Consider the following 13,180-nt stretch of genomic DNA (forward strand, 5'->3'; position numbering starts at 1 on the left):
CCCAGGTGTGCCCAGGTGTGCCCAGGCATGCCCAGGTGCCCCTCAGGTACTCACAGGCCGTTGGCGAAGTCGTGCATGACGCTGGGCAGGCTGGTGAAGGTGAGCACCGGGATCAGCGCGAACGGGAGCTGCAGGGCGGGAGCAGAGAGGGGACAGGGGATGGAGGGGATGGACCTGACCCACCTGGGGCTGGGGCTGGGGGGAGAGACCCCAACACCCCCCCCAACTCACCCCAACACCCACCCCAGCACCCCAACACCCACCCCAACCCACCCCAGCCCAGCCCAGCCCAGCCCAGCCCAGCCCAGCCCAGCCCAGCCATGGGCCCTGCTCACCTGGAGGCTCCTGAAACCTGACCCCACTCACCTGCAGGTTCCTGAGGCTTCTGAACCCCAACCCTGCTCACCTGGAGCCCCTGAACCCCGTCCCTGCTCACCTGGAGGCTCCTGAGGACATTGAGGAACCCTGACTTTGTTCACCTGGAGGCTCCTGAGGCTCAGGAACCCCTGACCACATTCACCTGGAGGCTCTGAACCCTGACCCTGCTCACCTGGGGCCTCCTGAGGCTCAGGAACCCCAATTCTGCTCACCTGGAGCCCCTGAACCCTGACCCTGCTCACCTGGAGGCTCATGAGGACATTCAGGAACCCTGACCCCGCTCACCTGGAGCTCCTGAACCCCAACCATCCCTGCTCACCTGGAGGCTCATGAGGACGTTGAGGAACCCCAACTTTGCTCACCTGGAGGCTCATGAGGTTCATGAACCCCGACTCCGCTCACCTGGAGCCCCTGAACCCCAACTTTGCTCAGCTGGAGGCTCATGAGGACATTCAGGAACCCTGACCCTGCTCACCTGGGGCCTCCTGAGGCTCAAGAACCCCAACCCCGCTCACCTGGAGCCCCTAAACCTGCTCACCTGGAGGCTCATGAGGTTCATGAACCCCAACTTTGCTCACCTGGAGGCTCATGAGGACGTTAAGGAATCCCAACTTTGCTCACCTGAGGCTCATGAGGACATTGAGGAACCCCAACTTTGCTCACCTGAGGCTCATGAGGATGTTGAGGAACCCCAACCCTGCTCACCTGGAGGCTCATGAGGTTCATGAACCCCAACTTTGCTCACCTGGAGGCTCATGAGGACGTTGAGGAAGTCGTTCATGCCCGTCAGGTGCTCCACGTCCTGGAAGATGGCCACAAACAGCGTGGGGGTGATGGCGATGGAGCGCGTGAGCAGCACCCGCGCAAAGCGCGACCAGCGCAGGTTCAGGAACCCCTGCGGGGAGTAACCAGGGAGTAAGGAGTGAGTAAGGTGTGAGTAGTGCAGGACCAGTGCAGGGACAGTACAGAACCCAGAGTAAGGAGGGACTAAGGAGTGAGGAGGAGCTGCGTTATCTCCTAAGGAGTGAGTAAGGAATGAGGAGCATGGAGTACGGAATAAGAACAATAGGGAGCAAGGAGAACAGAACCCAGAGTAAGGAGGGAGTAAGGAGTAAAAAGTGAGGAGGAGCTGCATTACCTCCTAAGGAAAGAGGAAGGAGTGAGGAGTATGGAATAAGGATGACAGGGAGTAAGGGGTACAGAACCCAGAGTAAGGAGGGAGGAAGGAATGAGGAGTATGGAGTATGGAATAAGAACAATAGGCAGCAAGGAGAACAGAACCCAGAGTAAGGAGTGAGTAAGAAGCAAGTAAGGAGTGAGGAGCATGAAGTAAGGAATAGAGGGCGCCAGGGAGCAGGGAGTACAGAACCCAGAGTAGGAAGGGAGTAAGGAGGGAGGAGTATGGAGTATGGAATAAGGATGACAGGGAGTGAGGAGTACAGAACTCAGAGTAAGGAGTAAGTGAGGAGCGAGTGAGGAGTGAGTGAGGAGTACGGAATAAGGATGCCAGGGAGCAGGGAGTACAGAACCCAGAGTAAGGAGTGAGTAAGGAGCGAGTGAGGAGCGAATGAAGAGCAAGCAAGGAGTGAGGAGGAGCGCGTGAGGAGCGAGGAGGAGTGAGCAAGGAGTGAGTAGGAGCAAGTGAGGAGCAAGTAAGGAGTAAGCGAGGAGTGAGTAAGGAGTGAGTAGGAGCAAGTGAGGAGCAAGTAGGAGTGCGTGAGGAGCGAGTAAGGAGCGCGTGAGGAGCGTGTGAGGAGCGAGCAAGGAGCAAGCAGGAGCGCGTGAGGAGTGAGCCAGGAGCGAGTAAGAGCGCGTCAGGAGCACATAAGGAGTGCGTGAGGAGTGAGTAGGAGCGCGTGAGGAGCGAGTAAGGAGTGTGTAGGAGTGAGTAAGGAGCGAGTAGGAGCGTGTGAGGAGCGAGTAGGAGTGAGTGAGGAGCAAGTGAGGAGCACGTGAGGAGCGCATGAGGAGCAAGTAAGGAGCGCGTAAGGAGCGAGCAAGGAGCGAGCAAGGAGCGCGTAAGGAGTGAGTAAGGAGCGAGCAAGGAGCGCATAAGGAGCGAGCAGGCGCGCGTTACCTCCATGACGAACTGGCCCGAGTAGGTGCCCGTCATGGTGGAGCTCTGCCCGGCCGCCAGGATGCCGATGGCCCAGATGTAGAGCGCGGCGGGGCCGAAGTAGCAGCCCAGGACCACGCCCTGCGGGGGAGGAGCAGCTCCGTCAGCCCCGGGGGGGGGCAGATACACCCAGGAGTAAAACTGGAGTAAAACTGGAGTAAAACTGGGGGAACCCTGGGGGCTCCTCAGCCCCACCCTGCTCCTGGGGATCCATTGATGGTGCCGGTCCCAGTGCTCCCAGTTTGCCCAGGAGCCGCAGGGGACACCAGACAGGGGCACTGGGACACCAGAGGACACCAGAGAGGGGCACTGGGGACACCCTGGGGACACCAGACAGGGGCACTGGGGACACCAGACAGGGGCACTGGGACACCCTGGGGACACCAGAGAGGGACACTGGGGACACCCTGGGGACACCAGACAGGGGCACTGGGGACACCAGGGGACACCAGACAGGTTCACTTGTGCCCTCTGGGAACACCAGACAGGGTCACTGGCCTGTCCCCACCCTGGGGACACCAGACAGGGTCACTGGGACACCCTGGGGATGCCAGACAAGGTCACTGGGACACCAGACAGGGTCACTGGGACACCAGGGGACACCAGACAGGGTCACTGGGGACACCAGACAGGGTCACTTGTGCTGTGCCCTCTGGGGACACCAAAGAGGGTCACTGGGACACCCTGGGGACACCAGACAGGGTCACTGGACTGTCCTGGACATGGCTGTCACCCCATGGGGACACCAGCCAGGGTCCTGGGGCTGTCCCCAAGCTGTCACCCCATGGGGACACCAGCCAGGGTCCCAGGGCTGTCCCTACAGGGACACCAGCCAGGGTCCCGGGGCTGTCCCCAAGCTGTCCCCAGGACACCAGCCAGGGTCCCAGGGCTGTCCCCAAGCTGTCCCCAAGCTGTCCCCACAGGGACACTCACCCCCTTGTAGATGTCCACCTCCAGGGCGTCGCTGTTGTTGGGGAAGATCGAGGAGTGGGGGCTGCTGGAGTTGGCACAGACCTGGCTCTGCAGGGGCACACGAGGGGGGAATGAGGGACAGGGCTGGCGTGGAAAACCCTTGGAAAACCCCCTGGGACCTCTGGGTGATCTCAGCACGGCCAAGGCCACCACTGACCATGTCCCCAAGTGCCACCTCCACACAGTTGTTAACCCCCGCAAGGAATGGGGATCCACCCTTGGCCTCAGCAGCTTTTCCATGAAGGAATTGTCCCTAAAATCCAACCTCAAGCTGCCTTGGATGTGTTTTTGTCTCCTCCTGTCACTGGGGAGCAGAGCCTGACCCCACCTGGCTTTTCCCCCTCATGTCAGGGAGTTTTGGGAACTCCACCCTCGGCCTGAGCAGCTTTTCCATGAAGGAATTTTGCTAAAATCCAGCCTCAACCTGCCCTGGGAGACTTTTTGTCTCCTCCTGTCACTGGGGAGCAGAGCCTGACCCCACCTGGCTGTGTCCCCTCCTGTTGGGCAGGTGTGGGGAGTGAAAGACCCCTCTGAGCCCCCTCAGCCTCTCGTGCTGCCCCAACCCTTCCCCACCCCACTCCCAGCTCTGGCCACGCTCCAGCCCCAGGGGCCCCAAACCCACCCAGGATTGGGGTTTGACCTCAGCAGTGCCCAGCACAGTGGGACGGGCACTGCCCTCAGCCCTCCACGCTGCTGCAGCTCCCAGTGCATCCCAGTGCATCCCAGTGCATCCCAGTGCAGCTCCCAGTGCATCCCAGTGCATCCCAGTGCATCCCACTGCAGCTCCCAGTGCATCCCAGTGCATCCCAGTGCAGCTCCCAGTGCATCCCAGTGCAGCTCCCAGTGCAGCTCCCAGTGCATCCCAGTGCATCCCAGTGCAGCTCCCAGTCCATCCCAGTGCATCCCACTGCAGCTCCCAGTGCATCCCAGTGCATTCCACTGCAGCTCCCAGTGCATCCCAGTGCAGCTCCCAGTGCATCCCAGTGCATCCCAGTGCAGCTCCCAGTGCATCCCAGTGCATCCCACTGCAGCTCCCAGTGCATCCCAGTCCATTCCACTGCAGCTCCCAGTGCATCCCAGTGCCTCCCAGTGCAGCTCCCAGTCCATCCCAGTGCATCCCAGTGCATCCCACTGCAGCTCCCAGTGCATCCCAGTCCATTCCAGTCCATCCCACTGCAGCTCCCAGTGCATCCCAGTGCCTCCCAGTGCAGCTCCCAGTGCATCCCACTGCAGCTCCCAGTCCATCCCAGTGCAGCTCCCAGTCCATCCCAGTGCATTCCACTGCAGCTCCCAGTGCATCCCAGTGCCTCCCAGTGCAGCTCCCAGTCCATCCCAGTGCATCCCACTGCAGCTCCCAGTGCATCCCAGTGCAGCTTCCAGTCCATCCCACTGCAGCTCCCAGTGCATCCCAGTGCATTCCAGTCCATCCCACTGCAGCTCCCAGTGCCTCCCAGTGCATCCCACTGCAGCTCCCAGTCCATCCCACTGCAGCTCCCAGTCCATCCCAGTGCCTCCCAGTGCATCCCAGTGCATCCCACTGCAGCTCCCAGTGCATCCCAGTGCATCCCAGTCCATCCCATTGCAGCTCCTAGTGCATCCCAGTCCATCCCAGTCCATCCCACTGCAGCTCCCAGTGCATCCCAGTGCATCCCACTGCAGCTCCCAGTGCATCCCAGTCCATCCCACTGCAGCTCCCAGTCCCTGCCAGTCCATTCCAGTCCGTGCCAGTCCATCCCAGTCCTTCCCAGTCCATGCCAGCCTGTCCCAGTTCATGCCAGTCCATCCCAGTTCATGCCAGTCCATGCCAATTCATGCAAGTCCGTCCCAGTCCATTCCAGTCCCTGCCAGTCCTTCCCAGTCCATGCCAGTTCATCCCAGTCCATCCCAATCATCCATCCCAGTCCATCTCAGACTGTCCCAGTCCATCCCAGTGGATTCCAGTCCATGCCAATCCATGCCGTCCATCCCAGTCCATGCCAGTCCATCCCAATCGTCCATTCCAGTCCATCCCAGTCCATCCCAATGGTCTGTCCCAGTCCATCTCAGACTGTCCCAGTCCATCCCAGTCTGTGCCAATCCATGCCAGTCCGTCCCAGTCCTGCCAGTCCATCCCAGTCCCTGCCAGTCCATCCCAGTGGATTCCAGTCCATGCCAGTCTATCCCAGTCCATCTCAATCCATCCCAGTCCATCCCAGTCCATCCCAATGGTCCATCCCAGTCCATCTCAGACTGTCCCAGTCCATCCCAGTCCGTGCCAATCCATGCCAGTCCATCCCAGTGGATTCCAGTCCATGCCAGTCTATCCCAGTCCATCTCAATCCATCCCAGTCCATCCCAGTCCATCCCAATGGTCTGTCCCAGTCCATCTCAGACCGCCCCAGTCCATCCCAGTTCATCCCAGTCCATCCCAATGGTCCATCCCAGTCCCTCCCAGTGCATCCCAGTCCATCCCAATGGTCCATCCCAGTCCATCCGAGTCCCTCCCAGTCCACCCCAATGGTCCATCCCAGTCCATCCCAGTTCATTCCAGTCCATCCCAATGGTCCGTCCCAGTCCATCTCAGACCGCCCCAGTCCATCCCAATGGTCCGTCCCAGTCCATCCCAGTCCATCCCAATGGTCTGTCCCAGTCCATCCCAGTCCCTCCCAGTCCATCCCAATGGTCTGTCCCAGTCCATCCCAGTCCCTCCCAGTCCATCCCAATGGTCCATCCCAATGGTCCATCCCAGTCCATCCCGTCCATCCCAATGGTCCATCCCAGTCCGTCCCAGTCCCTCCCAGTGCCTCCCAGTCCATCCCAATGGTCCATCCCAGTCCATCCCAGTCCATCCCAATGGTCCGTCCCAGTCCATCCCAGTCCCTCCCAGTCCCTCCCAGTCCATCCCAATGGTCCATCCCAATGGTCTATCCCAGTCCATCCCAGTCCCTCCCAGTGCCTCCCAGTGCCACCCACCACGTCGGCGTTGCTCTTGTTGAAGAAGGCCTCTGCGAAGACGGTCACCACAAAGATGTTGATGATGAAGGAGACGAAGAGCGCGATGCAGGACTCGATGAAGAAATACTTGTTGGCCTCTCTGACCTCCCTCTTGTCTGCACGGTTCACCTGCCGGGACTGGGGGCACACACACGTTTTAGGAAAAATCATTTGGCCAGGATTTTCCTCCTGAGAAGCTGAGAAGCCTCAGAAATGAAATTTAAACAATAATTATCTGTGGCTGTGGGATGCACCAGGGCATCTGGGATTGGTCTCATGTGGTTGTTTTTAATTAATGGTCAATCACAGCCTGGCTGTTTTGGACTCTCTGGTCAGTCACAGGATTTTATTATCATTCTTTTCTACTCCTTGCAAGCCTTCTGATGAAATCCTTTCTTCCATTCTTTTAGTGTAGTTTTAATAGATCATTTTCTTTTCATATCACATATATCATAAAATAATAAATCAGCCTTCTGAACCATGGAGTCAAGATTCTCATCTCTTCCCTCATCCTGGGACCCCTGCAAACACCACCACACTGAGAGCCCCTTAATTTCAAACTGATAACAATTCAGAGGGAGGGGGTTTGGGTTTCCATTTTCCATTTCATGGGAGGCTCCTGCCTTCCTCAGCACACACCTGATTTTCCAAACCAAGACAAACTCTTATTCCTGCTCCCATATCTTTGCCTGAGACCCCCTTAATTTCAGATTTATAATAATTCAGAGGGAGGGGGTTTCCATTTTCCATTTCAGGACAGGCTCCTGCCTTCCTCAGCACACACCTGGCTTTCCAAACCAAGACAAACTCTTATTCCTGCTCCCATATCTTTGCCTGAGACCCCCTTCAATTCAGATTTATGATAATTTGGAGAGAGGGGGTTCCCATTTTGAATTTCAGGGGAGGCTCCTGCTTTCCTTAGCACACACCTCTCTTTCCAAACCAAGACAAACTCTTATTCCTGCTCCCATATCTTTGCCTGAGACCCCCTTAATTTCACATTTATAATAATTTGGAGGGAGGGGGTTCCCATTTTCCATTTCAGGGAAGGTTCCTGCCTTCCTTAGCTCACACCTCTCTTTCCAAACCAAGACAAACTGTAATTCCTGCTCCCAAATTTTTGCCTGAAATCTCCTTAATTTCAGATTTACAACAATTCAGAGGGAGGGGGTTCCCATTTTCCATTTCATGGGAGGTTCCTGCCTTCTTTAGCACACACCTGATTTTCCAAACCAAGACAAACTCTTATTCCTGCTCCCATTAATTTCAGATTTACAGCAATTCAGAGGGAGGGGGTTCCCATTTTCCATTTCAGGGAAGGTTCCTGCCTTCCTCAGCACACATCTGATTTTCCAAACCAAGACAAACTGTTATTCCTCCTCTATATTTTTACCTGAGAGCCCCATAATTTCAGATTTATAATAATTTGGAAGGAGGGGGTTCCCATTCTCCATTTCAGGACAGACTCCTGCCTTCCTCAGCACACACCTGGCTTTCCAAACCAAGACAAACTCTTATTCCTGCTCCCATATTTTTGCCTGAGATCTCCTTAATTTCAGATTTATAATAATTTGGAGGGAGGGGGTTTCATTTTCAATTTCATGGGAGGCTCCTGCCTTCCTTAGCACACACCTCTCTTTCCAAACCAAGACAAACTCTTATTCCTGCTCCCATATCTTTGCCTGAGACCCCCTTCAATTCAGATTTATGATAATTTGGAGAGAGGGGGTTCCCATTTTGAATTTCATGGGAGGCTCCTGCTTTCTTTAGCACACACCTCTCTTTCCAAACCAAGACAAACTCTTATTCCTGCTCCCATATTTTTACCTGGGAGCCCCATAATTTCACATTTATAATAATTCGGAGGGAGAGGGTTCCCATTTTCCATTTCAGGACAGGCTCCTGCCTTCCTCAGCACACACCTGATTTTCCAAACCAAGACAAACTCTTATTCCTGCTCCCATATCTTTGCCTGAGACCCCCTTAATTTCAGATTTATAATAATTCAGAGGGAGGGGGTTTCCATTTTCCATTTCAGGACAGGCTCCTGCCTTCCTCAGCACACACCTGGCTTTCCAAACCAAGACAAACTCTTATTCCTGCTCCCATATCTTTGCCTGAGACCCCCTTCAATTCAGATTTATGATAATTTGGAGAGAGGGGGTTCCCATTTTGAATTTCAGGGGAGGCTCCTGCTTTCTTTAGCACACACCTCTCTTTCCAAACCAAGACAAACTCTTATTCCTGCTCCCATATCTTTGCCTGAGACCTCCTTTATTTCAGATTTACAACAATTCAGAGGGAGGGGGTTCCCATTTTCCATTTCAGGGAAGGTTCCTGCCTTCTGTAGCACACATCTGATTTTCCAAACCAAGACAAACTCTTATTCCTACTCCCATTAATTTCAGATTTACAACAATTCAGAGGGAGAGGGTTCCCATTTTCCATTTCAGGGAAGGTTCCTGCCTTCCTCAGCACACACCTCTCTTTCCAAACCAAGACAAACTCTTATTCCTGCTCCCATATCTTTGCCTGAGACCCCCTTAATTTCAGGTTTATAATCATTTGGAGGGAGGGGGTTCCCATTTTGAATTTCAGGGGAGGTTCCTGCCTTCCTCAGCACACACCTGGCTTTCCAAACCAAGACAAACTGTTATTCCTGCTCCCATTAATTTCAGATTTACAGCAATTCAGAGGGAGGGGGTTCCCATTTTGAATTTCAGGACAGGCTCCTGCCTTCCTCAGCCCACACCTGGCTTTTCACACCGAGCCAACACCCCACAAGTCCCAGGTGTCCCCAGACCCCTCTGGGGGTGCCTCCTGCCCCCAGGTGGCCCTGGCACGCTCACCTTGACCAGGGCAGAGTGCAGGTACATGTTGTGGGGCATGATGACGGCGCCCACGATGCCCACGGCCTGCTCCAGCTGTGGGGTGCCACAGTCCTGGCAGTAGGGGATGAACAAACCCTGCAGCAGCTTCTCCTGGTTGGGCTTCACCGTGATGTACTGGGACAGGGAAATGGGAGTTTTGGGGTTAGCAATGGGGAAACGGGGAGTTTTGGGGTTAGGAATGGGGAAACAGGGAGTTTTGGGGTCAGGGACAGGGAAAAAGGGAGTTTTGGGGTTAGGAATTGGGAAATGGGGAGTTTTGGGGTCAGGGAAACAGAAACAGGGAGTTTTGGGGTCAGGGACAGGGAAATGAGGAGTTTAGGGGTCAGGGAAACAGGGAGTTTTGGGGTCAGGGACAGGGAAAAAGGGAGTTTTGGGGTCAGGAAAACAGAAACAGGGAGTTTTGGGGTCAGGAAAACAGAAACAGGCAGTTTTGGGGTGCTCCAGAGAGGGGGTACCTCATATCCAAAGGTCAGGGCCATGATGGTGATGAGCAGCCCAAAAAACGCCTCGAGCTTCCTCAGGCCTGCAAGGAGGAGAAGCCCCTTTGTCAGCAAGGTGAGAAGAGCCCAATCCCAATCCCAAACCCAAACCCAAATCCAATCCCAATCCCAATCCAAATCACCCAATCCAACACTAATCCCAATTCCATCCCGATCCCATCTCAATCCCAAACCCAATCCCAATCCCAATCCCAATCCCAAACCCAAATCCAATCCCAATCCCAATCCCAATCCAACCCTAATCCCAATTCCATCCCGATCCCATCTCAATCCCAAACCCAACCCCAATCCCAAGCCCAAACCCATCCCGATCCCAAACCCATCCAGATCCCAATCCCAATCCCATCCCAATCCCACCCCAAACCCATCCCGATCCCAAACCCAATCTCAAACCCAATCCCATCGCCAATCCCAACTCCAATCCCAATCCCATCCCCAATTCCAAACCGATCCAAATCCCAAACCTAATCCCAATCCCAAACTCACCCCAATCCCAACCCCAAACCCAGTCCCATCCCCAAACCCAACCCCAATCCAAACCCAATTCAAGTCCCAAACCCAATCCCAAACCTATCCCAATCTAATCCCATCCCAACCCCAATCCCATTCCCATCCCAATCCCAAACCCAATTCAAGTCCCAAACCCATCCCAATCCCAAACCAAATCCCACCCCAATCCCATCCCAAACCCACCCCCTAACCCATCCCAATCCCATCCCAATCCCATTCCCATCCCAATCCCAATCCCAATCCCACCCCCAAACCCACCCCATCCCAATCCCAAACCCACCCCCAAACCCACCCCAATCCCATCCCCATCCCATCCCAATCCCCATCCCCATCCCAATCCCACCCCAATTCCACCCCAATCCCCATCCCAATCCCACCCCAATCCCATCCCAATCCCCATCCCATCCCAATCCCAATCCCACCCCCAAACCCATCCCAATCCCACCCCAATCCCAAACCCACCCCCAAACCCATCCCAATCCCATCCCAATCCCACCCCAATCCCATCCCATCCCCATCCCATCCCACCCCAAACCCACCCCCAAACCCATCTCAATCCCACCCCAATCCCAATCCCATCCCCCTGCAGAATTCACCGTATTTGTCGAGGAAGAGGAAGACGAAGGTGTCGGCGATGGTGATGAGCACCCCGCCCCAGAGAGGGATCCTGTGGCGTGAGAGCAGGGTCAGAGCCCACCCAGACCCCAAATCCCTCCTCTTTAGGGCCTTTTTGGGGTGCAGCTGCAGGGCTGGGGGTTCCCAATGGCGTGGGCACCACAGGGAGCTGATGTCAGCTCCCAGCCCTGGCCAGGGATTCCTGGGGGATCTGTCCCTGATTCCAGGGATCTGTCCCTGGATCTGTCCCTGTCTGATCCTGTGGGATCTTGTCTCAATAAAACACTGAATTTCTGCTGAATTTCCACACCAAAAAGGTCCTGGGATTAATGAGGTCTTGGGATTCGTATTTTTTGCCCAAAAATGTTTTGCCCAAAGGAGGAAAGGAAAAGAGAGCGAGAATGAAGGTCAGTGATGAAGGGACAGATCAACATTCTGCTCTAAGAAAACAAAATATTCAGAACTGGATTAGACACATGCTGGCCAAACTACTGAGCTGTTAATCAGGCTGTTAATCAGGCTGTAAAATATGGCACCAGATTTAAAATATTGCACCAGATTTAAAGCATTGCAGCAGATTTAAAGCATTGCAGCAGATTTAAAATATTGCAGCAGATTTAAAGCATTGCAGCAGATTTAAAATATTGCAGCAGATTTAAAATATTGCAGCAAATGTAAAGCATTGCAGCAGATTTAAAATATTGCAGCAGATTTAAAGCATTGCAGCAAATTTAAATGATTGCACCAAATTTAAATGATTGCACCAAATTTAAATGATTGCACCAAATTTGAAACATTGCACCGAATTTGAAACATTGCACCGAATTTGAAACATTGCACTAAATTTGAAACATTGCACCAAATTTAAATAATTGCACCAAATTTGAAACATTGCACCAGATTTAAAATATTGCATCAAATTTAAATCATTGCAGCAAATTTGAAACATTGCACCAAATTTAAATCATTGCACTAAATTTGAAACATTGCACCAAATTTGAAAGATTGCACCAAATTTAAAATATTGCATCAAATTTAAATCATTGCACCCAATTTAAATCATTGCATCAAATTTAAATCATTGCACCAAATTTAAATCATTGCACCGAATTTGAAACATTGCACCAGATTTAAATCATTGCACCAAATTTAAATCATTGCACCAAATTTAAATCATTGCATCAAATTTGAAACATTGCATCAAATTTAAATCATTGCACCAAATTTGAAACATTGCACCGAATTTGAAACATTGCACCAGATTTGAAACATTGCAGCAAATTTGAAACATTGCATCAAATTTAAATCATTGCACCAAATTTAAATGATTGCACCAAATTTGAAACATTGCACCAGATTTGAAACATTGCATCAAATTTAAATCACTGCACCAAATTTGAAACATTGCAGCAAATTTAAAGCAATTTAAAGCAAATTTAAATTGTACCAAATTTAAGGTAAAAAAGGTAAAACAAATCAAATCAAAGGTACAATGGTAAAACAAATGAAATCAAAGGTACTATCAAAGGTAAAGCATCAAAACCAAATGGAATCAAAGATACAATCAAAGGTAAAACAAATCAAGTTAAAGGTAAAAGAAATGAAATCAAAGGTATGAACAAAGGTAAAACAAATGAAATCAAAGATAAAAATTAAAACAAATGAAATCAAAGATAAAAAAGTAAAACAAATCAAAGGTAAAACAAATTAAATCAAAGATAGAATCAAAGGTAAAGAAATGGAATCAGAGATAAAAAGGCCAAAGAAATCAAATCAAAGGTACAAAAAAGGTAAAACAAATGAAATCAAGAGTTAAGGAAATCAAATCAAAGGTATAAACAAAGGTAAAAGAAATAAAATCAAAGATACAAAGGTAAAACAAATGAAATCAAATCAAAGACAAACGAAGGTAAAAGAAATCAAATCAAAGGTACAAAAAAGGTAAAAGAAATGAAAGCAAAGACACAATCAAAGGTCAAACAAATGGAATCAAAGGTACAATGGTAAAACAAATGAAATCAAAGGTAAAATCAAAGCTAAAACAAATGGAATCAAAGATAAAAAGGTCAAACAAACGAAATCAAAGGTATAATGGTAAAACAAATCAAAGGTAAAATCAAAGCTAAAACAAATGGAATCAAAGATAAAAAGGGCAAACAAATGAAATCAAAGGTACAAACAAAGGTAAATCAAATCAAAGGTAAAAGAAATCAAGCCAAAGGTAT

At 51.7% G+C, this 13,180-nt stretch overlaps 1 protein-coding gene across 6 annotated transcripts in view; it reads right to left on the reverse strand.

Moving 5' to 3' along the window:
- Positions 1–13,180, reverse strand: part of LOC129130625 (natural resistance-associated macrophage protein 2-like) — a 54,739-nt gene that overhangs the window by 14,923 nt on the left and 26,636 nt on the right. For all 6 annotated transcript variants that reach the window (XR_013185850.1, XR_013185852.1, XR_013185851.1 and 3 more), the window contains 8 exons: positions 10,937–11,007; positions 9,786–9,853; positions 9,289–9,444; positions 6,419–6,577; positions 3,428–3,514; positions 2,456–2,575; positions 1,124–1,273; positions 55–128 (listed from right to left, as the gene is read on the reverse strand). Coding sequence is in view for 3 of the 6 variants with exons in the window: in XM_077192606.1 (XP_077048721.1) it covers positions 55–128; positions 1,124–1,273; positions 2,456–2,575; positions 3,428–3,514; positions 6,419–6,577; positions 9,289–9,444; positions 9,786–9,853; positions 10,937–11,007 (885 nt within the window). In the remaining 3 variants the exon portion in view is untranslated. The remainder of the gene's footprint in view (positions 1–54; positions 129–1,123; positions 1,274–2,455; positions 2,576–3,427; positions 3,515–6,418; positions 6,578–9,288; positions 9,445–9,785; positions 9,854–10,936; positions 11,008–13,180) is intronic.

This window comes from Agelaius phoeniceus, chromosome 35, assembly GCF_051311805.1.
Source record: "Agelaius phoeniceus isolate bAgePho1 chromosome 35, bAgePho1.hap1, whole genome shotgun sequence".
Lineage (NCBI taxonomy): Eukaryota > Metazoa > Chordata > Aves > Passeriformes > Icteridae > Agelaius > Agelaius phoeniceus.